Below are 27,081 nucleotides of genomic sequence, written 5' to 3'. Positions count from 1 at the left end.
TTGTCTTTATAATGAGTTAGAAATAGGAGTCCCCTCCTGGAAAATATAAATCGTATGATTCCCAGGAACTGAAGTGCCGTTAAAAAAAACCCTTAAATTATAAAAAAATGCAGCTTTTCCATAAATTCTTCAATGCATTAAGAAGCGTCAAGTGTTAAATGTTCATAAATAATCATTACATGCAGTTTTCTGGCCAAAAAGAATGCTAGACTGGATCCCAAACTCATAAAATTGAAATTATATGTGTGAAAGCTAAGTCATAAACTGATATAGACCACTGAAGAAATTTTTGCAGTTCAAAGAATGCGTTTGTGATAAGGAATTCCGATATTATCCCAAAAAACCCTACAATTTTAGCTAGAGGAACCTCAGGAGAACTGGCTTAAACAAACCAACAGAAAAAATGGAATCTGCTTTATTTTGCGGTAAACGGAAAGAACAAGTTTTAGTGGCTAAGCTAAACCGAATCTAATGAAATTTGTAAGTTGGATGTTGAGTAATTTTCTTACTTCCCCTCGGCTCGTTTAGCAGCAAATGAAATCTCTCTTGAGCCACTCCTCTTCTGTCCAGTGTCGCCACATTTAGCTAGATATACATGTACGAAGCCGGGAAAATACTGCATTTCTCTGCACAAAATGCAATACTGCAAGAACACTTTGCTATAATTCGGCGGGTATTAACCCGTTGAAAGATCCTTTTTTCCATAATTTTTCCTGTATGCGCAGGGTCGCAGTTTTGAGAGAACCTTCCGATTTTCTCTCAGAAGGGACTTCACAACGAGGGATTATTCCTGAGAATTGGCAACGCCGTTCATGCGTCAACTTTCTCTCATTTGCACGTGGGTTTATAGGTGTTTGTGCTCACCGCCGAGCGATTTAATCAAGCTCCCTGCTTCTGCGTGTTTAATTATTTTTACTTCACAATAGAGTATTTTGTTCTGAGCTGCTCTATCCGCTTTAAAATTCTTCAAAATTAAAATACTAACTCAGCAGACTGTCGCTTGTAATAATCCCCTCTTCTAGTCTATTGAAATTTTCGATGTGTATGATCCTTGCTTTTTTCTTTTCTTATCCATCGCCAGAACAGGATTTTTTTTTTTTTTTATCTAGCTTTTACATCTATTCCCAAAATCATACTGCTGAATGCCACTCCAGGTCTAAAAAAATTGAAATTTATGAATTTAATTGATAATGAAATTATTTTTTTTATGACGGGGGCTACGCTACTTGGCCGCAAGCGATGCAATGTTAAGGCTCTCCTTCAGCCACGCTTAATCATAGGAATCATCTGGAACCTTTCTTTGAAAAGGAGCTGTTTAAAAGAATCACCATGAATACTTCCCTAAGCCTATTCGTTCGTCCATTGGATGCAATGGAGCTCTTGCTTGTGTCATGAATTTACGATTTAAATAACAAACACTGGTCCCCATTTAAAATTTTGCGAGAAACACGATTATGCCACTGGTTTTCTCTGAAATCAACTCCAGTTCAAGAAAAGCTCTCATAGTTGAGGCTGTAATGGAAGGGATATCCCACGCTACCCTAAGAGTATACCTCTATATCAAGACAAACTGTCTATGCAAAGATAGGGAGCAAATACATTAACACGGTTGCCACTTTATTTGTGGAGTCTAAAACTGAAACACGGCTACCCTGCTATAATGTTTTTGCTCCTCATCTTTGCATTGAGAGTTTGACTAAATATAGAGGTGGACTCTCAGGGGATATCCCACGCTACCCTGAGAGTCCGCCTCTACATATCAAGACAAACTCTCTATGTAAAGATAGGGAGCAAATACATTAGCAGGTTTACCGTGTCTTCAGTCTTAGAGTTCCCAAACAGAGAGGCAACCCTGTTAATGTATTTTCTCCCTATCCTTGCATAGAGAGTTTGTCTTGATATAGAGGCGGACTTTCAGGGTGGCGTGAGATATTCCCTCCATTACGGCTTCAACGTTGAGAGATTTTTTTGAGCTTTTGAGTTGACTTCAGGAAAAGCAGTGGCGTGTTTCTCGCGAAAGGAACATAGGAATCAGTATTCAAATCGCAGCGAAATGTTTCCAGCGAAATTTTACGTAAGGAGTAGTCTTCAAATTACAAATCTCACGCATGCAAGAGCTCCATTCTGCCGTGCCAAGGAAGAACGCCGTATGAACATTAGAGAGTTGCCAAATTTCCTTCGTTAAAATGTTTATTTGTGCGGAACGTCATGAATATTTTTTCTTGAAATTTTCGGGAACTTCAGGTGAAAATGCGAACAATATAATCTGAAAAATTGGAAGGAAAATATTCATGTGTTTACCAGGAAATTCGTGTTTTATTAAGGGAAATTCGGCAACGCCTGAAGGTTCATACGGCGTTCTTCCTTAGCACGGCAGCATCGAGCGGTGAAAAAAAGGGAAAACACCCGATTCGGTCGTAGGGATGAAGACGCAAGTTTCCCCCCGGGCGCGGGGGGCGGGCGGAAGGGACGCATGAACTTTTGACGTTTAATTTCCACTGGAGCTTAAGACCAAAGACTACTCAACACATCGTTTATATTTCGCTCTCGACACTCCACTCGAGTCCCCGATTTTCATTAATTCAATGAGTGATTTCCCCGTTGTTTACTCACTATTTGCCCACTTAATCCAGGAAAATGGGTGCCGATTTCGAGAGCCAGCTGTTTATTAGCTGCCTCCGCCGAGAAAAGCGCGAGCGTTGCCGGATGAGGCACGTAATCCTCCATCCTCGCATGGAGGGGCGGTTTATTTTAATTCTATCCGGCAAGGTTGTGAGGGGGCGAGACAATAGATAGCGGAGCCTTTAACGAACAAGCAGAAGTCGGCTGCCGCCCCTCCAACCCCTCCGCTCGCGCCGCGCCGCCCTAGAGCCGGAAGCCCGGCTGATGAAGGAGGGAAACAGGAGTACTGATTGTCAGGATATTGTCTCAAGGCGGGTTGAGTGTGCTTATTACAAATTGTTGTCGAGAAGAGGAACGAATTAAATTATACTCGGCCAGGACGATGAGCTCCCCTCATTTTTCCCCCTCTTTTCTTCCTGGCAACAGCAGCCGAGTTTGTTGTCCTAGCACCGCGCCAGCTTTCAGCTCTCTGCACTTTTCCCTCATCTCCAGGGTCACGCAAGTCCGTAAAAGCTCAGATCAGGATCATTTGGACGGCAGTTTGAACAAAAGGAACCAAGCCATTCAATCGTGCTCGAATCGAGACAACTAAATTCTTTGCAGAAAGTTAGCTCTGCTAAACTCGATGACAAAAATTAAACTTCCCAACGTTCATTTGTCTGAAATTGCTCAATCATAAGACTTGAAGATGAAAACTTTTTGGCGATAGATAGTAGATCAGTGTTGCAGTTCAAAAACACTCATAACTCAATTTTTGCCACAATGTGGGTTGGTTCCTTTCTGCTAAACTCAGTCCATTTATGAGTAATAAAGAAACAACTTAAATCGGGACTAAGGCCGCAAATTATAGAAAAAATACATAAAATAAAAAAAAAAACCCCGGGACGTTTCGCAGGGATCACTCCCGCATTTTCAACCGGCAAGAACAAAAAAAATTAGGAAGAAAGACACTATGAGCCTCACCGCTGTTATTGTGAGACTTTTATTTTATGTATTCTTTTTATTATTTGCGGCCTCAGTACCGATTTAAGTTGTTTCTTTGTCAATGTTTCGGGCCGATTAAGTTGTTTCTATTATGAATAATGTGATCACCTCAAGAAGAATTATATTTAAACATGCTTGGAGAAGCAGCAAATATAAAAATATAAATAAAATTAAAAGTAATGAAAAGAATTGAATCTCTGACCATTAGTGATTAACTTTGTGTGTACGTAATTAACTCCGATGTGTTCCCTCTGATGATGGCGCAAGTCGAAAGGCCTCAAGGATGAAATAACTAAAAAAAATTCGCGGCATAATTGTCAGAGATTCAATTATTTTCATTACTTTCAATTTTATAGAAGGAAGAGTCCTAGTATCAAAAACCTTGAAATTTAGATTCCAGTCAATTGTGCTGATATCAGAGCAATCAATAACTGAGTTAAAGTAAGCAAAATATTGAAACTCTTGAAAATAGTGTTTTCAAACGTGCACCCTGATGGGCGCTTGAAAGAACCCCTAATTTTTTTTTTTTCAAAATGATTATCGATTCGAACAAATCATAGCCAATTGAGAGCAAACTTAATTTCATTACTTTTCTCAAATTTAAAAAAAAAGGCACCGCAACGCGCGTCGATGACGGCGCAAAGATACAACTATTCGTGTTTGATGGATGTCCATGTTGCATCTACAAAATTGAAGGCGCTATGACGCGATGCGTGAACTCGCAATGCTCCGCTCTATGCTGACAATGATGTACCTATCGCTCAAATTCGGGGAAAAAGTTACAAAATGAGGCCCAAATACGTCGCCCCTGTCTTCAGCTGTGTTGACATAAGATTTTTTCTTTTTATTTTCAATTTGATGTTCTATTTTTTTTTCGAGGATTTATTTGTAGACCAATGTCTAAACCTGATCGTAAGTTCCGGCCCCATATAATTCACGGGACTCGTGTTTTTAGACTCAGGTCAATTTGATCCGGCTAGGGAATATTTTAAGGTCAAAGTTAATAACTTATTATAGCAATTGTAAATTTTAGTTAGACGCTAGTTCATTTTTATTATTAACAATAATATACCTCTTTTTGGTTTTAACTTTAAGGGTTAAAGACCATATTCAGGACCTTTAACTCTCGGATTATGCGTTGCGAACTTTCATTCTTTGACACCGAAAAATTAACTATAGTGTGGGAAGAAAATGGCCGTAGGTTTTCTTTGCGCTAAGAAAAGTACTTGAGTACTGTTGAGTCAAGAGAGTGACTCATCTCGCTGGGGAGGGGGTCCAGACCCCCAGACCCCCCCCCCTTGTCTACGCCAATGATTCGATGTATCGTATTAAACTCCTTGATCATCTTTTCTGAACACATCAAATATCCTCCTCGCGCAAATCAGTCCCTTGTTTGGCACAGTTTGGCAACAAAGCACCTCGCTGAAAAGGTGCTCGTGCCGGCAGGCGGTCGTGCTGCACGGTGAAGTGAGCTTTGCAAACTTGGGGACCGAGTTCTGAAGTTATGCGTGAATCGGAACTGCAACCGTTCGATAGTTGACTTATTGACCCGTGAAAACGGGTTCAAATATCAAACTATTCACCAAGCAGCCACGCGCTACCTGGGAATAATTAGACATTTTTTAAGTTGAGGGTGACTCCGTAACCGCTGATCGGCAGTTATGAAGGGTTGAACGCTGTCTCCGCGCACCAAACGTTACGTCGTTGGCGATTTCAAAGACGTCGAATTTTGCTGACCTTTCGCAGAGTTAGAGACTGCACTGTTTCATAGATTCTTTTAGTCGTGACCGCGCTTATCTCAGCAAGCTCAGTCCAGCAGGTTGATTATTGAATGGAGATGTTGCATGTGTGAGGAATTTGCGATTTGACTGTTGATTCTTATGTAAAAGTTTGCGAGAAACACGATGGTGCCACTGGTTTTCTCTGAAATTATCTCCCAAGCTCAAAAAAAGCTCTCAAGTTGAGGCCAAAATGCAGGGGATATCCCACGCTATCCTGAGAGTCCACCTCCACATCAAGACAAACTCTCCATGCAAAGATAGGGAGCAAATACATTAGCAGTGATGCCGTGTTTTCAGTTTTAGAATCCCCAAATAAAGTGGCAGCCCTGTCAATGTATTTGCTCCCTATTTTTGCATGGAGAGTTTGTTTTGATGTAGAGGTGGACTCTCAGGATAGCGTGGGATATCCCCTCCATTTTGGCCTCAAGTTGAGAGCTGTTTTTGAGCTTGGGAGATGATTTCAGAGAAAACCAGTGGCACCATCGTGTTTCTCGCGAACTTTTACGTAAGAATCAATAGTCAAATCGCAAATTCCTCACACATGCAACATCTTCATTGCGGGATGTCTCAAAACGAGGAATAAATAGCTACGATCTCTCCTCTCTGAGCTACTATTCAATCATTATACTAGTTTTAAAAAACCCTTCCCAGGCTTATTTAGAATGTAACGTTGCATGGTGTCAACAAACACAAAATCTGATCATGGAGTCAACGATTGTTGACGTCGTGCTCATGCTGTGAAACGCAAAAATGGGCCCTGAGCATGGTGTCAACAAACAGAAAAATATCTTTCTTATAAGTAAAATTAAAAAATTAAGTCCATAGGATAGGTTTTTGGGTCACGTATGGTTAGATTAGGTTCATTTAGGTCAGGACATGTACGGTTAGATTAGGTAGGGTAAGGTCGCAGGAAGTTAAGTTCTGTGAAAGTGGGTCTTGTCTTGTGAGGTAAAGTTGGGTAAGGTTAGGTAAAGTTGGATTAGGTTAAGTTAGGTTAGGTTAGAGTAAATAACGCAAACATTTGAATAAACCGATTTTTCTTTAAAAATGTTGATTATGACCTTTTTTTCTAAACTCCAGATAAATTGAGCGTGCGGGATTTTTCATCGCATACCTAGTCTCTGGTACGTGCTGTGAGTTCGAGACTTCTTTCCCAGGGATTTTGCAGCACCAGTACACTGTTGCAAAAACTGGACACGGACAGAAGCACAGCAATAACATCTCTATAAAAGATTATTAAGCCAGTAATAGAAGATAAATAATAACACACTCCTCTCTCTCTCTCCCCCTCTTGTTTCTCTCGCTCTCTTTATATCTCCAGGTCGTTCAACCGTGGCGGAAATTTTGACCCATCATGTTGCAGGACCGTATCGCTCTGTATCCCCTTCAGCCAAACGGTGGCATGTGTGTCCATGTGTGTGTGTGCGCGTCCGCCATGGCGGCGAGATACTCCGGCTCTCGAATAAAATTCAATCATTATACTAGTTTAAGAACTTGAGACGTCGTCGTCGTCTTGCTCAAAGGGATTTTCTTCGTCCAGCGTTGCCAATTCCCATTTTTATTCCACTTTTTTGCTCTCTTCCTCGGCTTCCACTCTGGCATAGTATCGAAGATACACTGAAAAAAAAATTACAGGCTATATAGACAAACTATCCGTGCCGGGCTCAGAGGCCGAATGTTCCGGGTGCTGGAGCCGTAGGTTCGATTGCTCCGGGTGTTACACCCGGAACATTCAGCCTCTGAGCCCGGAACGTGGACGGATTGTCTATGCAGCCCATAAGTACGGTTCCACGGCCGGAGTTCTTTTTTCAGTGTAGAAATCAGTAAAGGCCGAATTGTTTAAATTGCGTTCTCTTTGAAATGGGTCTGTTGAATACACACTGAAAAAATGTTCTTCTTAAATACACTGAAAAAAAAACTCCGGCCGTGGGAGCCGCAATTACGGGCTATATAGACATACCGTCCGTTCCGGGCTCAAAGGCCAAAAATTCTGGCTGCTGGAGGCGTAGCTTTGATTGCTCCGGATTCAGAGGCCGAACTCTGAGACAGGAATCTGTGAGATAAAAATGTTTTGAACCCGTAAGTTACATTCTTGTAAAATATTTGATATGGTCTGTGAGGTTGTTCGTATATCTTGGTTAGGTTTTTTTACAACTCAGTCTGGGTACACTTAATTGCCAAAATAGAGGAGGAAATTTGGAGGAAAAGTGCCGGGGAAAGAGAATGTGCGATATGGACCACGTAAATTGCGAGTGGTTTGGGTTCTAGACTTATTTGACGTACTTAACATGGCGTTTGGGTGGTTTTATCGTGAAAAGTATATTCATTACTCTGTGCAGCTCGCGTGCAACAGAACCGTCCACAAATTTAATGTTATTGGATCGAGTGATTCCACTAAAATAGCAAAATTTGTATCATTTGGGGAAAAAGACAAGTTGTGAGGAGGCAATCAGTGCGCAAAAACTGGTAAAACTTCCGACAAAATTGCAGAGCATCCATCTTATCCTGCGACAGTGGCAGCTCCTGCTGTCTTGTGCAAATTATGACACTTATGTTACGGACTTCTAACCTTAAACTATGTTTGTTTTTTTGAAGGAAAAAAAAAAAAAAAAAAAAAAAAAAAAAAAACATGCGACTGTTTTGCTCGTTATGAAATAACCCGTTCCTTTTTTATATTGTGAAATGTAAAATAATCTGCCTTTTCTTTCATACACCTAAATAATTTTCAAGTCTTTTGAGAATTTTATGGAAAATGGAGGAATTGTGCAATGAAATAAATAAATTAAAAAAAATATGCCGCCTGGATACTACTAGGTCCATTTATTCAAAACTTTATTTCCGCAGTTATTCTGCTCTCTTCGGTAACGCGGCAGAGCGATCGGTTCATTCCAGGAAATTGAGGATGGAAATGAAGCGTATAGGAGTGTTTTTTGTGCTCCGGTCCTCGAAGTGTGCTTCAATCACAGGGGAGAACTCTTGAAGCTGCTCTGCCGTGCTAAGGAAAAACGTCGTATGAACATTCGAGGGTTGCCAAATTTTCTTCAATAAAATGTTTATTTTTGAAGAAAGCTATGGATATTTTCCCTTGAAATTTTCAGGAACTGCAGGTGAAATTACGAACAAAATTATCTGAAAAATTAGAAGAAAAATATTCATAAGTTTACCAGGAAATTCGTGTTTTAAAAAAGCAAATTTGGCAACGCCTGAAGGATCATACGGCGTTTTTCCTTAGCACGGCAGTGCTCTCCGCAAGAGCAGTTATAGTTATGGTCAATGGTGTAATCGATTTGGATTTGGAACGATTCTTGCTCCTCCCCTATATTACGATGGATATCAGTGGCCGAAGTCGAGATAAGCGCATATTATGAGGCCTTATATATAACAATGGTGGATGTGAAAAATTACCTTTTAGAAACACGCTCAAAAAACTGTTTTGTTCACACAAAAATTTAATATGTTTGGCTTTGGCATAATGTACAGATCTTGAAGATCACATCTCAAGTATTTTCTCAAAATTTTCTCGATGCCAAAACAGTTTTTTGAATGTGTTTCGAAAAGGTAATTTTTCACATCCGCTTTTGTTACAGATAAGTCCTCATATCCTATTGTGACGTTTTTTATTCACCGTTTTTTTTTTATTTTTCCAAAAAGAGAACTGATCGAAAATTTTACCGGAAACACTCTAGAAATTTTCATCATTTACTGAAACTGATTCATGGGAAATATGAATAAGGTATTCTGGTCAGTCTCTCTTTGAAAAAATAAAACTGAATTGGAAATTTTGGAACGTCGTCTTAGAGATACGAATTTTTAGCGGAACACAGCTCGCAATATTTTGAGTAAGGCTCCCTCAACCGGCAACTGTAAATCTCGATTGAAGCGTGTGAGTTTCCTGGACCTACACTGTCGGAAATCAGCGCGTAGTCAATTAATATTGATTAATTTTCTCTGCCAGCGAGCAAAGAAGTTATGCTATTGTTTAGATCCTCACAATGACATCATCTGAGGACACCAGCTCCGTAACTCGAAAATGCTTAATTTTCATCAGACAGTCAATTTTCACAAAGGTCATTGAAGTTAGCGCATCTGTTCCAGCTTAGACTTCTAAAGAATCCTTTAGTACTTGTCCTTCGAAACCAAAAATCCTTTTCCTCGACTAAATTCCTCACCGACTGTGCAGTTTTGTGTGTGTGTTGATTATTTTAATTTTTTCGAGTTGGTGTGTTTTCGTTCTCACTGATTCAATTAGTAGCTTGGGTCCTTGACATTTTTAGGAAGGGGCCAAACAGAATTGTGGGGAGGGCCGGGCCCCCTCCTATTTCCACCCATGATAACAATAAGTGTACTTCCTAATTTTTTGTTCTGTCCGATGACCCATTATCATTTTTTAGAGGTCAAGGATTTCCCCGCGGCGGATAGCACACGTCTCCTACGTAATACACTGAAAAAAAAATCTCGGTGTATTTACCAAGAAAAGAGTAAAATTACCGAGAATTCAGGGTTCTATCTGATCCCAATTTTTTCTCGGTAAAATACCATTTATGGAATTGGTAATTTTACCGAGAAAGCTCGGTAAAATTATTGAACTTTCTCGGTAATTTTACTGGACCTTGGTAAAAACGCCAACATTTTTTATCGACTGTGGTAGAATTACTGAGATAAAATGGTAAAGTTACCGGGAATTGATTACCCACAAAAGTGGTATTCTTACCTGAAAAAACCAGTAAAAATACCGGTTTTTAGGTAAGCTTACCAGTCTATCTTGGTAACATTACCAATAATTGGTAAAAAAAGTGAGATGGTAAAGTTACCAACGGACCTTGGTGAAAACGCCGAGAATTTTTTTTCAGTGTAAAAGTCGATCCGGCATCGATGGGATGTCGGGACGGTCGGCGAAATGTGTAAGTAAGGAGCTCTTAATAGCCTCAATCCATACTCCGCTCGGGAGATGTACAGCAACACAACAATTGAGCTTTGGCCATCGTAGCGTGACACAGTCGACCAAATTATTGCTCTCCCGTCCCACTCGAGTATGATGTCCTCCCCGAAAATAAGCATTCAATGAAATCGATCGTCGAAATCATCGTTTTATTCATTTTTCCGATCCTTGCGCTCCGTGCCAAGTGACTCTTGCTCGCTGTTTAAAGAATCTGGTGACGCTCTTTTTTTACGACAACTACCGTCTACATCACTGCCACCGGCGACCCTATTAAAGTAGAAGCTCTCTCCTCCTTCGATACGCGGCCCAACCCTCTGAACCCCTGATAGGCGCTTCGCGCCTTCAATGTCCCGATCGTGAGACTACAAACTCTAACCATATTTAACAAGGTGGAGAAATGGTGCTTGGTCCACACCATTTCGTGTGGAAATCAAAGCCAAGAAGTTCCAAAAATGAAAATTAGAGTCAAAAATAATTTTTTGAACTCTAATGCGCACCAGTACGAAACTGAGGAGGGAGAGTGTTCAGCTCAGGCAGTTTGCAATTGAATATTAAGTTGGAGTCACGTCGAGAGATCTGTACCGGTTTGGGCCTTTTTAGACCTCATCAGTAGATCACACTCGGCAGTGAACCCAACTTAACATGCCGCAAAATCCAAGACGGCATTAAAACCATATTGCTGCAATAGCGGGGGAGCAGTGAGTGCAATACTGAAGTTTTTGAGAAAACGGGCTCAAAAGCGTTTGACCGGAAAATTATATTGAAAGAAACTTCCGTTCTTTACTGTCAAATTGCCACTAATCATCCAAAAGATTCTTAGAAATTTTTTCGATTATTAAAAATCGATCAATTTCATTTCAATTACATGAAATATTTTCAAGCTATTTTCAGCTCTGACGTTTCATCCGTCATAATTAAACCAAATGTACAGAATTCGTTGAAAGTTTTACCGAATTTTCTTCATGATTTTACAATGCTGAAACCGGAAAATGTCAGAAGATTCACGCACTAGTTTCCTCTCTAAAATATAAATTAGCAGGCGAGATTCCATAACACCGCAAACCGCAATCAAGAAATGCCCTTTTTACCAACTCAATTTTATTTCAATTACACGAAATATTTTCATGCTCAGCTATTTTCAGCTCTGACGTTTCATCCGTCATAATTAAAGCAAATGTGCAGAATTCGTTGAAAATTTTACTGAATTTTCTTCATGATTTTACAATGCTGAAACCGGAAAATGTCAGAAAATTCACGCACTAGTTTCCTCTCTAAAATATAAATTAGCAGTCGAGATTCCAAAACACCGCAACCAAGAAATGCCCTTTTTGCACCCAACTCTTTTTGCGAGTACAGCCCATCAGAGTTGAAGACTCGGTGATTTGTTCCAACAAGGCACCGTGTATGGCCTTAATCTAAGAGTGGAAGGTAGAAACTTGGAGTCTAAGTAAATGAGAGAGCGAGCGAAGTCTGCGAGGGCAGTTGTCCGTATCCGGACCCGGGCCGAGACAGGATGAAGCGAACTTGGCCGATCGGATGTTTCAACTTTGAGCTTCCTCTCGGTTTGATAGCATTCGGAAATCTCAGAAGTTCTCCCCGTTTGCCCGGCGCGCGGCCCTTTAAACATTTCCGTGGGAATTCACCTCGAAGAAAGCTCGGGCATTTCTTCATCTTGTTTCGCGGGCCCCGGCATGCCTCATCACTTCTAACTGTATAGAGACCCCGATAAACATTGCAAGGTTGCCGCACGCGCCAAAAACTTTGGCGCAATTCTGCGTTTCCCTCACGGGAGAATGTAATTATGCATTTCAATTTTGCCAAATTCAGGGCTGTCATAGTCAGGGAACACCGGGAAATGACAGGAAAAATGAAGAAAATGTCAGAGAAAAATCGTCAAGACACGTTCATTTGCTTCCTCGAATATGGATTTGACGTTTCGAACAACTTTTGCTTGAAACTATTTCTAACTATGTCTTTTTAACGATCTGGCATTTGTTCAATTGTCAGGGAATATCACCAACATATTTCTGGAAAATCAGGAAAATTTCAGTGAATTTAACTGTCTAAATTCTAATTTGTCTGGGAATTTTAAATAGTCAGGGAAAACCTGGAAATGTCAGGGAAAATGAAGAAAATGTCAGAGAAAAATCGTCAAGACACGTTTACTTGCTTCCTCGAATGGATTCGACGTTTCGGACAACAAATTTTGCTTAAAACTATTTCTAACTATGTCTTTTTAACGATCTGGCATTTGTTCAATTGTCAGGGAATATCACCAACATGTTTGAGGAAAATCAGGAAAATCAGGATAAGCATGTCAAAATGCCCTTGTGAACGGATTTTTATTTTAACCATTTTAAGTCATCAAGGGTGTCCTAAAACTTAGGTTTTGGGGAATTTTAGCCCCCCAACCCCCTCCACCCCCCCTCAGACCCCCAAAAACCGCTTTTTGGGGCTATTTTTGACTATGCTAACGTCTTTTCCTCATAACTTTCGTAATTTTCGTTAGAATTGAACCAAAATTTGTCAGAATCTACATCAATTAGCTTAGTTTTTGTAGAAACAAATTCATCATCATCGGATAATATTTTAGCTACTAAAAAAATTCGTAAATTTTTTTAAAAAAATCATTTTTTTTCCTTTTTTCGCGCTAGGTGACGTATGGAAACGAGTACACAAACAAAAATTGCCTCTTTTCTTAAGTTATACATCCAATAAGATACAGAAAAAATTTCGTGTTGATCGGAGTGGTGCGCCATACTTAAAAACGCAATTTTCTAACCTCAAAACGGCCAAAATGCCACCATAGCCTCCTTTGATGACTAGGCGTGGAGAAATATGTAGAGAGAAACATCCGGTTTTATTGTCTCACCTCTTAAGTGATCCACTTAAGTACCTTGAGCCAAAATTTCGAGTTGATCAGAGTGGTGCGCAACACCCAAGCACGCAATTTTCTAACCTCCAAACGGTCAAATTGCCCATTTCGGCACCAATTATCACTCCGTGTCGAAAAATAAGAAGAGGGACATCCGGTTTTATCATCTCACCTCTTAAGTGATCCACTTAAGTACCTTGAGCCAAAATTTCGAGTTGATCGGAGTGGTGCGCAACACCCAAACACGCAATTTTCTAACCTCAAAACGGCCAAATTGCTCATTTCGGGTGATTTCGGCACCCATTATTACTCCGAGTCAAAAAATAAGAAGAGGGATATCCGATATTATTGTACTTCCTCATAAATTAGACACATAAGTACATTTAGTCGAAATTTCGTGTCGATCAGAGTGGTGCGCAACACCCAAGCACGCAATTTTCTAACCTCAAAACAGCCAAATTGCCCATTTCGGCTGAATTCGGAACCCATTATCACTCCGCATCAAAAAATAAGAAGAGGGACATCCGATATTATAGTCCTACCTCATAAATTAGACACATAAGTACATTTAGTTGAAATTTTGTGTCAATCAGAGTGGTGCGCGACACCGAAGCACGCCGTATTCTAACCTGAAATCTCCCAAAATTCTCATTTTGGCATTCATTATCACTGTATGTCAGCGACGAGCCCGCTTGAAAAGTGCATGATGCACATTTCAAAGTTCATTTTGGCACCCTACAGCGTAGCAGACCCGATCACTCAGCGAAACCTCTGAACTACCAGGAATTATATGACAGTAGGGAGGCTCGCTCATCCCCCACGTAGAAGCGTTCCCTCCTCCAAACTTCAATAATACGTAGTAGTGCACTGAGTACTGGCAAATTCTAGTAACTAAATTAACAAGAAAACGGCGTGTTCGGGTGTTGCGCACCACTCTGATCGACATGAAATTTCGACTAAATGTACTTAAGTGTCTAATTTATGAGGTAGGACTATAATATCGGATGTCCCTCTTCTTATTTTTTGACACGGAGTGATAATGGTTTCCGAATTCAGCCGAAATGGGCAATTAGGACGTTTTGAGGTTAGAAAATTGCGTGTTTGGGTGTTGCGCACCACTCTGATCAACTCGAAATTTTGACTCAAGGTACCTAAGTGGATCACTTAAGAGGTGAGATGATAAAACCGGATGTCCCTCTTCTTATTTTTTGACACGGAGTGATAATGGGTTCCGAATTCAGCCGAAATGGGCAATTTGGCCGTTTTGAGGTTAGAAAATTGCGTGCTTGGGTGTTGCGCACCACTCTGATCGACACGAAATTTCGACTAAATGTACTTATGTGTCTAATTTATGAGGAAGTACAATAATATCGGATATCCCTCTTCTTATTTTTTGACTCGGAGTAATAATGGGTGCCGAAATCACCCGAAATGAGCAATTTGGCCGTTTTGAGGTTAGAAAATTGCGTGTTTGGGTGTTGCGCACCACTCCGATCAACTCGAAATTTTGGCTCAAGGTACTTAAGTGGATCACTTAAGAGGTGAGATGATAAAACCGGATGTCCCTCTTCTTATTTTTCGACACGGAGTGATAATTGGTGCCGAAATGGGCAATTTGACCGTTTGGAGGTTAGAAAATTGCGTGCTTGGGTGTTGCGCACCACTCTGATCAACTCGAAATTTTGGCTCAAGGTACTTAAGTGGATCACTTAAGAGGTGAGACAATAAAACCGGATGTTTCTCTCTACATATTTCTCCACGCCTAGTCATCAAAGGAGGCTATGGTGGCATTTTGGCCGTTTTGAGGTTAGAAAATTGCGTTTTTAAGTATGGCGCACCACTCCGATCAACACGAAATTTTTTCTGTATCTTATTGGATGTATAACTTAAGAAAAGAGGCAATTTTTGTTTGTGTACTCGTTTCCATACGTCACCTAGCGCGAAAAAAAGGAAAAAAAAATGATTTTTTTAAAAAAATTTACGAATTTTTTTAGTAGCTAAAATATTATCCGATGATGATGAATTTGTTTCTACAAAAACTAAGCTAATTGATGTAGATTCTGACAAATTTTGGTTCAATTCTAACGAAAATTACGAAAGTTATGAGGAAAAGACGTTAGCATAGTCAAAAATAGCCCCAAAAAGCGGTTTTTGGGGGTCTGAGGGGGGGTGGAGGGGGTTGGGGGGCTAAAATTCCCCAAAACCTAAGTTTTAGGACACCCTTGATGACTTAAAATGGTTAAAATAAAAATCCGTTCACAAGGGCATTTTGACATGCTTATCCCGGGATTTCAGGGAATTTAACTGTCTAAATTCTGTGGCACCCATTCTAATTTCCTCTAACATATTTCATGTAAACCAGGAGATTCTGGAGCATTTCCAACTGAAAATTTCTTCTGATCTCATGCAAAAAAATTTTTGGTCACAATTTGCACAGGAAAGGTCCAGTGAAACAGTCAATGTTTTAGGTCAATTTTACATCCGGGAAGTGTTAAGTTATATACAACCCTATAAGCGCAGTTATTCCAGAATCTTAGGATGTAAAACAAACCGCGCAAGGCTTACCACAAGGGTATGAATAACATCTTCTCGTCGTTGTTTTGAACTTCGGCTTTTCACCTAAACTAAAAATGTTCATCGTTCATTGGAAAACCAAACTTTTACAACTATCCTCGATTCAAGATGTGATTATCAACTCAACTGTACCTTTGTAAAGCCTTTCGCTCGATAGAGACGCCTAGACGTTCAAAGATGGCCACAAAATGACGTCATATTATCCGTTTCGCCGCTTATTTTAGAAAAATTTGGCAAGTCTAGACATCGGAGAAATCCCGCATCTGGATTTATCTTCTAAGTTAATGCTTCTCGTTGAATGGGCTCGGTAGATAACCTGCTTCCTTTGACTAAAATGGATCCGCCGATAATTCCAATAAAAGAGAATCAGAGAAAAGAACCTCCGTCGTTCCTCAACATCTTTCGCTCAACAAAACGAAAACAGAATGACGCAGTGGTAGCAAACTCTTTGAAGGATGCTTACCTCACGGATCATCGTTTTTTGCACGGTAAATAAGTTAGTGACGCTAATACCTCGTTTTGAAGAGGCGAGCTCTGAAAGATTGTACAAAGAGAGCATAATCTTTGGTCGTAGAGAAAGAATGGAGTTGCCCTCTGGAAATCCAAAAATGTTATTTTTCCGGGTTTTTTTTAGTACATTTGATTCATGGATGACTAACATTCATGAAAAAATGTTTAGAAATTTAAACGAATATTTTCGAAGTATAAGTTTAAAGAACTCCAAGTTTACCAGCTATTCTTCTGAAGATTCCCATTCGAAATCAATCGATTTTTTCCTCTTAAAAGTTTCACTTAAATCTGCAGCTTATATCACTTCCAAAAATCAACAGGAATCGTAGATTCCGTCCATGAAAAATTCAATGATTTGTAATTCAAAACAAAAAATAAGTTGGTAAATAGCTAAATACCCTCAAATGAATGTTGCTTGTGTATTGAAAGGAGTAAATAAAAGTTTTCTTTTTTTCTAAATTAACCTGGATTTTTTTCTCCTACGTAAGACCGCTCACTTGCATAATCGAAGTAACGTATTTACAATTCCACACAGCTCTTGTTGAATCACGTTGTATGTAGAACATTCCAAGAATCGACAGTAGCGAATCAGTAGCGAGATATTAGCATATTACATTCTGTAAACGAGGTAATTAGTGCTGGCCTAAGTGGCTGTGCTATCTACGCCGCAGACAGAAGTCCCTCACTACAGCTGGAGGGAAGTATCCGAGATTGTGACGCCACACAACAACATTTTTTCCTCGCTGTTAATTTCTCCTACAAATATGTGGCGAAGATCAACAGCTAAAAAGTGTTTTCGGACCTAGACAAAATTCTGTTTTGTGGTGCCACAATCTGTGGGGACAATATCGGACAATTCACTCGAACTATACTGCAGTACTAAGGAAAAACGCCGCATGAATATTCAAAAGTCGCCAAATTTCCTCCGATATAATCTTCATTTTGAAAAAAAAGTGTGTAAACCTGTCCTTGAAATTTCCAGATATTTTAGATTAAACTGCAAGCAATATTGGCTAAAAAATTGGCAGAAACATTTTCATAACTTTCCCTGTAAAATCGTATTTTATGAAAGGAAACTTGGCTACGCCTGAAGATTATTTCGGCGTTCTTCTTTAGCACGGCAGGATAGTACGGGGCCAGTCTCTGTGAAGCAAATCGGCGTAGCCACCTAAGTTAGGTTCGGTTGGGTCACGCATCTAAACTAGCTCTGCGGCAAAGCGTGCGGTATCAGGAAAATTGAAGGCGCTAGTCTAGATCGTCCGGAGCATCTTTACCATTGTTCTGGACAGAAAAGCAACGCTCTGGCTCATCTGGAGTTCATTTTGCAACTAGGATCAGTTCTGGCTTGTCAATGAAAGCATCTAAGTGCATGAGAACAATAAGGGCTTGCATATTGTTTCTAAAATAAGCCAGAAATAATAGTATTTTTATGTACTGGAAAAAAGTTGCTGTATGGGTGTGGGGAAGGACATCGTGCACGATATCAGGTCCAAGCAGTTGGTCTGGTATGGACATGTGCGAAGGATGGCAGATGATCGGTTGCCCAAGCAGATCTTCGATTGGGTTCCTCCCGGAAGGCGACGGCGTGGACGTCCTGTGAAAGGTTGGCGACAAGGGGTGAAGGAGGAGATCAGAAGGTGCCAATTGCCTGATGATCTCTGGGAGGATAGGGGGCGATGGCGATTGGGCGTCGCAGAGCGCGAGGCGGCGCTATAGAAGCGACTTTATGTATGTAAAAAGTTGTTTGGATCTAGAATCCAGACGCTTAATGAAATTGACAAGAAAAAATCCTCTTGATTCAATCCAATTCCTTGAATCGAAGAGCTGAGCCTCTTGATTTAGGCGGATTTCCTTTTGATTCGAGCTAAAAATCCGATCGCATCAAGAGTATTTTTTCTTGTTAATGTTTTTAAGAGTCTGGACTCTAGATTCAAGCGACTTTTTTTTCCAGTGTGCAAAATCTAATCCAGCCTCTCACAAGGTATCTGTGATTTCCGATTGATGTACAAAGTCCACCAAAACATCGTCTACTAACATCGTCCATTTTCCGTGGTGAAATTTTCCATAGTGACATTATCCATGGTGACATTCTCCGTGGTGCTTTCCGTGGGGAAATTTTCCATGGAAAAATTTTCCGTGCCCAATTTTACGCGGAGAAATTTTCCATGGAAAACACCACGGAATTTCATGAAATTTTTTTAGCAGGGTTGGCTACGCCTGAAGATTATTCCTTAGGCGTTCTTCCTTAGCACGGCAGGATAGCACGGGTCACGGGTCTACTCTCTATGGCGCAAATTGGCGTAGCCACTCAAGTTAGGTTCGGTTGGGTCACGCAACTAAACTAACTCTGCGGCAAAGCGTGCGGTATCAGGAAAACTGAAGGCGCTAGACAAGAAAAAATACTTTTGATTCAATCCAACGGACCACTAGACACGGTACGAATTTAAGCATTCTGATTTATGTTTCCTAACCAGAATTTCACAGAAAACACGATTCGCACAACGAAAATTACTGAAACCAATTCCTAACGGAGATATTAACATTTTTATTTCACATTGGTTACGAGGAGTTTGAACTGCCCGCTCACAAGAAACTCAAAGCTCTACGTGAGTCAAATCGCGCACTACAACGGTTTCAGCAAGCTTCTCAATCAAGCAATGTTCATTTCCCACCATGTGTTTTTCAACCTATAAGTAATTTGCTATAGCTGAGCCAAAGCGTCAAGATTGAGGTTGCCAGATTTTTTATCGCAGAGACGTTCATGATAACGTTTTGCGCGCGATGTGAATCGCGTAGAGCATTGAGTTTTCATGAGCGGGTGGTTTCAATTCACGTACCAAGAATCATTAAATATCGTCGTAAGGAGTTGATTTCGGTAATTTTCGTTGTGCGAATTGTGTTTTACGTGAAATTTTGGTGAAGAAACATGTACCAGAATGCTGAAATTCGTACCTTGTCTAGTGGCCCATTTTTCCTCGAATCGAAGAGCTTAGCCTCTTGATTTAGGCGGATTTCCTTTTGATTCGAGCAAAAAATCCGATTGAATCAAGAGTATTTTTTCTTGTCAATGTTTTCAAGAGTCTGGATTCTAGACCCAATCGTCTTTTTTATCCGGTGTGCAAAATCTAATCCAGCCTCTCACAAGGTATCTGTGATTTCCGATTGATGTACAAAGTCCACCAAACATCGTCCACTAACATCGTCCATTTTCCGTGGTGAAATTTTCCATAGTGACTTTTTCCATGGTGACATTTTCCGTGGTGAATTCCCGTGGGAAATTTTCCATAAAAAATTTTTCGTGCCCAATTTTACGTGGAGAAATTTTCCATGGAAAACACCACGGAATCACATGAAAATTTTTAAGCAGGGTTGGCTACGCCTGTAGATTATTTCGGCGTTCTTCCTTAGCATGGCAGAATAGCACGGGGCTACTCTCTGTGGCGCAAATCGGCGTAGCCACCTAAGTTAGGTTCGGTTGGGTCACGCAACTAAACTAACTCTGCGGCAAAGCGTGCGGTATCAGGAAAACTGAAGGCGCTAGACAAGAAAAAATACTTTTGATTCAATCCAACGGACCACTAGACACGGTACGAATTTAAGCATTCTGATTTATGTTTCCTAACCAGAATTTCACAGAAAACACGATTCGCACAAGGAAAATTACTGAAACCAATTCATAACGGAGATATTAACATTTTTATTTCACATTGGTTACGAGGAGTTTGAACTGCCCGCTCACAAGAAACTCAAAGCTCTACGTGAGTCAAATCGCGCACTACAACGGTTTCAGCAAGCTTCTCAATCAAGCAATGTTCATGTCCCATCATGTGTTTTTCAACCTATAAGTAATTTGCTATAGCTGAGCCAAAGCGTCAAGATTGAGGTTGCCAGATTTTTTTATCGCAGAGACGTTCATGATAACGTTTTGCGCGCGATGTGAATCGCGTAGAGCATTGAGTTTTCATGAGCGGGTGGTTTCAATTCACGTACCAAGAATCATTAAATATCTTCGTAAGGAGTTGATTTCGGTTATTTTCGTTTTGCGAATTGTGTTTTACGTGAAATTTTGGTGAATAAACATGTACCAGAATGCTGAAATTCGTACCTTGTTTAGTGGCCCACTTTTCCTCGAATCGAAGAGCTGAGCCTCTTGATTTAGGCGGATTTCCTTTTGATTCGAGCAAAAAATCCGATTGAATCAAGAGTATTTTTTCTTGTCAATGTTTTTAAGAGTCTGGATTCTAGACCCAATCGTCTTTTTTATCCGGTGTGCAAAATCTAATCCAGCCTCTCACAAGGTATCTGTGATTTCCGATTGATGTACAAAGTCCACCAAACATCGTCCACTAACATCGTCCATTTTCCGTGGTGAAATTTTCCATAGTGACTTTTTCCATGGTGACATTTTCCGTGGTGAATTCCCCGTGGGAAATTTTCCATAAAAAATTTTTTCGTGCCCAATTTTACGTGGAGAAATTTTCCATGGAAAACACCACGGAATCACATGAAAATTTTTAAGCAGGGTTGGCTACGCCTGTAGATTATTTCGGCGTTCTTCCTTAGCATGGCAGAATAGCACGGGTCTACTCTCTATGGCGCAAATCGGCGTAGCCACTTAAGTTAGGTTCGGTTGAGTCACGCAACTAAACTAACTCTGCGGCAATGCGTGCGGTATCAGGAAAACTGAAGGCGCTAGACAAGAAAAAATACTCTTGATTCAATCCAATTTTTCCTTGAATCGAAGAGCTAAGCCTCTTGATTTAGGCGGATTTCCTTTTGATTCGAGCAAAAAATCCGATTGAACCAAGATAATTTTTTCTTGTAAATTTTTTTAAGAGTCTGAACTCTAGACCCAAGCGTCTTTTTTATCCGGTGTGAAAAATCTAATCCCAGCCTCTCACAAGGTATCTGTGATTTCCGATCGATGTACGATGTGTTCCGATGTCGGATTCCACCAAAACATCGTCCGCTAACTCTCCGTGATGAGAACTCATACGAAAACGTGGAAACGGACGAAACGGAGCTGCATCGGCGACTACAATTTACAATTTACAGGTCGAAGGAGCGTTTTCTTCTCGGCGCAGAGCCAGTAATGATCAAGCATGTTGAAAAGCGGAACACGTTAGCGAACTATCCCGGCTGGCGCTTCCACACGCGGGGAAGGGAGGGAGTCCCTCTCACCTCGCTTTTTCTGCCCAATGACTGAATTCCCGATGAAGTTCAAAATCCACGGTCGTCGAGCAGTAAACAAAAAGCGCCCGAGAAAAATCCATCAACAAGTCACGTCCTCGGCCCCTCGTTGCCAGATGGTAACCATAAAATTAATGAAAAAGCAAGCCATAAGATTTTTCAACACCTTGACCAACGAGTTAAAAGTAATGTACAGGGAAAGTTCCGTCAAAATATTCCTTAACCAATTGGAAATAAAACTAAAAAATAAAGATTATTATAATCTAAAATAATTTTTTGAGGAACCTGTTTAATTCCATTTTGCTTAAATTGTTGTAATTGTTGTATAAATTGTAAATTTTGACTTGTGCCAGAGTTATTTACTATAGGCTGTATGCATCAATAAAAATTCTATCTAATTCTATTCTATCTATCTAATTCTATCTATCTAAAATTCACACATATTCGGGTCTGAAATTTTTAGGTATCCAAAAATTACGTTAAGTGCCCAGGGATCTTTGGCAGTGTTTCGCATTTTTATCTATAGTGACGTAGAGGGCCGTAAAGTAAGAGCTGCGTAACAACTTTTGGAGATTTTTCACGGGTTTTTAAAGTGTCTTTCGTCAATCCTCTCCAGCGATTTTAATTGTTTAGTCTAAAAATATAAGGAAATGAAATAATATTAAAGAAATAAATTGAAATGGAGAAATGCCCAGGGATCTTTGTTCTTTGGCAGTGTTTCGCATTTTTACCTATAGCGACGTAGAAGGCCGTAAAGGAAGAGCTGCGTAACAACTTTTGGAGATTTTTCACGGGTTTTTAAAGTGTTTTTTGTCAATCCTCCCCAGCGATTTCGATTGCTTAGTCCAAAAAATAAAAGGGAATGAAATAATATGAAAGAAATAAATTAAAATGGAAAAAACACAAACGTTTTTATTTTTTTTGTTCTGCGCCACCAAGGATGGTATCTTATAAGCTCGTATACGTTCAGGTTCTTGAGACGGCTCCCAAATACTCAAAAACCTCCCCAATTCGGAATAAAGGGAACAGAAAATGGAAGCGAAGAGTTTGATTTCCCAACTATGTAGACAAACAGTGTTACCTTTTCGTTATTTCTGTAATCGTAATATATCCTTTGGGTCTAATTAGGTGAATTCGATTTGATTTGTTTTGAAAATTATTAGCGGTTTGCGTGGCAGCGGGTCTGGATCACCGTTACGTAACTTTTTTGAGAACGAATGAAAAGATGTTGTGCATTCAAGTATAGGTTACCAGCTCCTTTATTAAAATTTATTTATTTTATTTATTATACAAATACTTGAAAATTATCAATTTTAACTAATCTTCCCCTAGCTATTTTTATGTATGGTTCGAAGTGTGAATAAATCATAAAAAAAATGTGTATCATTCATTTGTGAGTATCAAAAACTTTATTCTGCTGAATCGGATGGAACTTGATGTATATTATTCAAACCGGTGTACCGAAAATCATCATAATGAACGGAAAGAACATTTGGAAATTAAAATCACTGAACATGAAGCAAGCAATCAATTTAACAAAGAACATAATGTATTTTAAACTTTCTACTCGTTTGAAACGATCATTTTTAGCCGTTTCGGCTCCGACTGTTTACGACTGTATTTATTAAGCCAGGTAACTTTCAATTTTACAAAATGAAATTTCTGATTTAACAATAAAAGTATCCGGCATGTTTCAATGTAGATTTTACGATAAAAAATGCTGACTCTACAACCCCCGTGGATAAATTAGCTTTCCACTCTTGTAAAATGTGCATTTGAAACACGTCGGACATTTTATTTATTAATTTTATTGTTAAATCAGCAATCCCTTTTTTCCGTATGATTTCCTTTTGGCGAAAAAAGAAGTGCATTGCGTGACGTTTTCAAAATATTTTCTCCAAAGCGTTGTATTATCCGCATCAGTCCGGCAACGCCGCGCCTCAAGCGCGGCCAAAAGTTTTTATGCACGGCTCAAAAGAAGCTTTCTACGGTAAAACAGCTTCTATTTGGTTTTTCGTCGTGCATACATCAATATTCAGTCGGCGACAGCGGGATAAGGAACTAAGTCACCTCGGAACTTTCAATCTCTGCCCGCGTTCGTGAATCCGGAACAGTCGAAAATTCCGGACCGAGACGGAGGCCAAGACGTTATAAATTGTTTTGACGATTCTGCTGACGTCTCCGTCGGCTCACCGAGGCCTATTTAATATCCCTCAGTGCCTTTTAAATTCCATCCCCCACCATTATTTGTAACCTCACTTCCCGCAGCATCTGTCTCAAACATAATAATTTACTTAATTCTTTCATCCGTGTTTTACGGATGCAAGAAGAACGGAAATATGCAGAAACGTCTGATGCGTCATCAGCTGTGGTAAGAATGCCAGCGGGCCGATTATTGAAATTGATAGACAAAGCTATGGACAAAGAAGACATAGGGGGTATAAAGCAATCCTTTTGGTTGAAATGGGTGGCTCTCATAGAATATGGGGGAAAATGATAGACTAATCGTCGGGTCTCTCGTGGGTTGCCGTTAGTTAGTCTATTACCTACCTCCTTTGTCCATTGCAACCACCCGCTTCTACCAATAGGATCCTTCCAAATCCTTTTTGTCTTCTTTGTCTATTGCTTTGTCTATCAATTTCAATAATCAGCCCGTTGGTCTTCAATGCTGCCGCGCTAAGGAAGAACGCCGTAAGAGCCTTCAGGCGTTGCCAAATTTCCTTTGATAAAATACGAATTTATTGAGAAAGCAGCGAGTATTTTTCTACTAATTTTTTTTATAATTTTGTTCGCAATTCAATCGAAAATATCTGAAAATGTCAAGGGAAAATATGTGTAACTTTCTTCGAAAGTAAATGTTTTTTCAGGGTAAATTTGGCATCATTCGAATGTTCATACGGCGTTTTCGATTAGCACGACAGAATGAATCAGTTACACTGGTCACAGAATCGTGTTTCGATGCTTGATTCCTGTAGATTAGCTGAAAATATTAAGATGTTTCCGAACAGCATTTCTACTTTTAATATTAATCGATTTATCGCCGTTTGAAAAGTCAGGGTTTTGACATTATCCGCCACGGTAAAGTGACACCCATGGTTCCTTTCACCTTACTTTCAACCAAGTTTCACGGCCAGTAACCAGTGCAAATGTGCGTCACACCGACTGATGAAAGCAACGTGGAAGACGACACCAAGAACATATTCATAACTTTCCCTGTAAAATCGTAGTTTATGAAAGGAAACTTGACTACGCCTGAAGATTATTTCGGCGTTCCTCCTTAGCACGGCAAGATAGTACGGGGCCATTCTCTGTGGAGCAAATCGGCGTAGCCTCCTATGTTAGGTTCAGTTGGGTCACGCAACTAAACTAACTCTGCAGCAAAGCGTGCGGTATCAGGAAAACTGAAGGCGCTCTGACTTGTCCATGAAAGCATCTAAGCATTGGCAAAACGGATTTGGCTCCTTATATTATAAAATACCTCATTTGCTCGGGTTGCTATAAATAATTACGCACAAAATGGCAGAATTTGAGCAGCCTGTGAATCGTTTCTGCAATTACCTACCGTCGCCATTTCCTAATTGAGCTCAACATTGAGGTGTTATTTGTAACTAAAAAGCTCCGCTTACGGGCGGCGTTGAGGTCCAACCTCCTTTGGCGCTATGCGTTATTAGTTACTCTTGTGATTATAAATTTTTCAGCTACTGATTGGGTTTATTTTTACGTATTTTGAGCTGTTAAATCCAAAGAGGACCTTCACCTTTTTCTGCCACTCCCCAATTTTCTGGTGAAGCCAATATTTCCGGTAAAAATGAATTTCAATTCCTCTTTATGGTTCACGGAGAAAAAAACTTCGTGCGCGAGATTCGAAGTTGAGGCCATATGGATCTCTGAAGTTTTGGGATCACGTATCTAGAAACTTGAGATCCAGCTGCCGAAGTTCGGATGAGACATCTAAAGCACTTCGATATATGTATACCGAAAGGTGCGGGTCACACATCTGAAGTACTCCGGTACATACCGAAGTACCTCGATGTCTGACCCGAACTTCGGCAGCTCGCCCTCAAGTTTTCGGATGCGTGATCAAAAAACTTCAGAGATCCGTATGACCTCAACTTCGGGTCCCATGCACGAAGTTTTTTTTCTCCGTGAATTCATTAATTTGTTTTCTAATTTTACTAGACAGTACCAAGGAGATTCAAGGGTGTTTTGAGCCGCTGAACATCGGATGTAACTTACTACATTTTCAATACATCACGATTGCACGCAAAGAATATATTTTAATCATTTTAGTGTAATATTGGTTGAATTCGATGTGTTTCAGGAATCGAGGGATCCAGCAGATTTCGCACGGACTTTTTACAAGAGTTACCGACACCCGGCACGGGGCCATCATTCGATACGTCAGTGCCAAATAACCTCACTGGTCTCGTCGGCAAAACAGCATATCTCAACTGCAGGGTCAAAAATCTGGGAAACAGAACGGTAAGAAAATTCACAGTTATTTACATGCAACATGATTCATCGTTTCCGTACTGCCGCACTGAGTAAGAATGCCGTATATGGATTCGAATGCTGCCAACTCTTTGAAAATATTTATTTTCGAAGAAAGTTATGACTATGTCTCCTTGAAATTTTTAGACTTTTTAGATCAAAGTACGCACAAAATCCTCTGAAAAATTGGAGAAGAAATATTTGTGATTTATCGAAGGAAATCTGGGAACGCCTGATGGCTCATACGGTGCTCTTTCTTAGCACGGCAGTTTTCGACTGAGCGCTTAAAACATAAGTTTTTCCAAATTCTCCATTTCAGTGTCTAGGAGACCAAAGTCTGTGAGACTGGATGGAGGTGAGCGATCTAGTCGGGAACCGTATCCGCGCTTTAGGGTGGGGAATATCTAAAGATGAATCACGTTGAGTTCGACGGTGGGAGGAGTGAGAACTCAAGGTGCGAGATGTGACAACGCCATCTGTCTGGTGTCTGGCGAAACTCGAGCGCGGGAGTTCTCAAAAACTTGACGGGCGTCTCCTTGAGTAACTGACAGGATGTAATTTCACGGCTTTGTTTTAATCTGGGACGGGCGGGCGGGCGGGCGGGAGGGGGCTCCTTTTTAGGAAACAGCGAAAGATGACACGGAAAATGAGATTTCTTCTTTTTTCCGTATCGGCTTTGTTCTTGGCACTCGCCGAGACGCGAGCGCGGGAATTGAGATAATGATCCAGAGAGCAACCAGAGACGGATGTTTGACGCATGCATGGATAATACAATATCCTTGAACGAGCTCTAGCGCCTTCAACGGGAGAAAGCCTACCACCCGCTACACACAAAAGCATCCCGTCGCGTTGCGCCTACACGCCTACGCAGATCCAAGGCGCGCTGAGGGCGAGCATTGCCACGCTAAGGAAGAACACCGTATGGGCTTTTAGACGTTGCCATGTTTCCTTCGATTAAAAAAACGAATTTACCGAGAAAATCCAGAATATTTTTCATCCATTTTTCTGGCAATTTGGACCACAATTTAATCCAAAATACCTGAAAATTTCGAGGAAAAATGTACAGAACTTTCCTCAGAAATAAATATTTTGTCGGGAAAAATTTGGCAACGGCA

General features: G+C 40.3%; 1 protein-coding gene across 3 annotated transcripts in view; it reads left to right on the top strand.

Moving 5' to 3' along the window:
* The window catches only part of LOC109033638 (zwei Ig domain protein zig-8), a 460,442-nt gene that overhangs the window by 396,357 nt on the left and 37,004 nt on the right, over nt 1-27,081 (top strand). For all 3 annotated transcript variants that reach the window (XM_072296754.1, XM_072296753.1, XM_072296752.1), the window contains one exon: nt 25,797-25,957. In XM_072296754.1, the coding sequence (XP_072152855.1) occupies nt 25,797-25,957 (161 nt within the window). The remainder of the gene's footprint in view (nt 1-25,796; nt 25,958-27,081) is intronic.

Source organism: Bemisia tabaci, chromosome 2 (assembly GCF_918797505.1).
Source record: "Bemisia tabaci chromosome 2, PGI_BMITA_v3".
In the NCBI taxonomy this organism is placed as follows: Eukaryota; Metazoa; Arthropoda; class Insecta; order Hemiptera; family Aleyrodidae; genus Bemisia; species Bemisia tabaci.
Note: the sequence above shows the minus strand (reverse complement) of the source record. Positions and strands in the feature narration are given on the sequence as shown.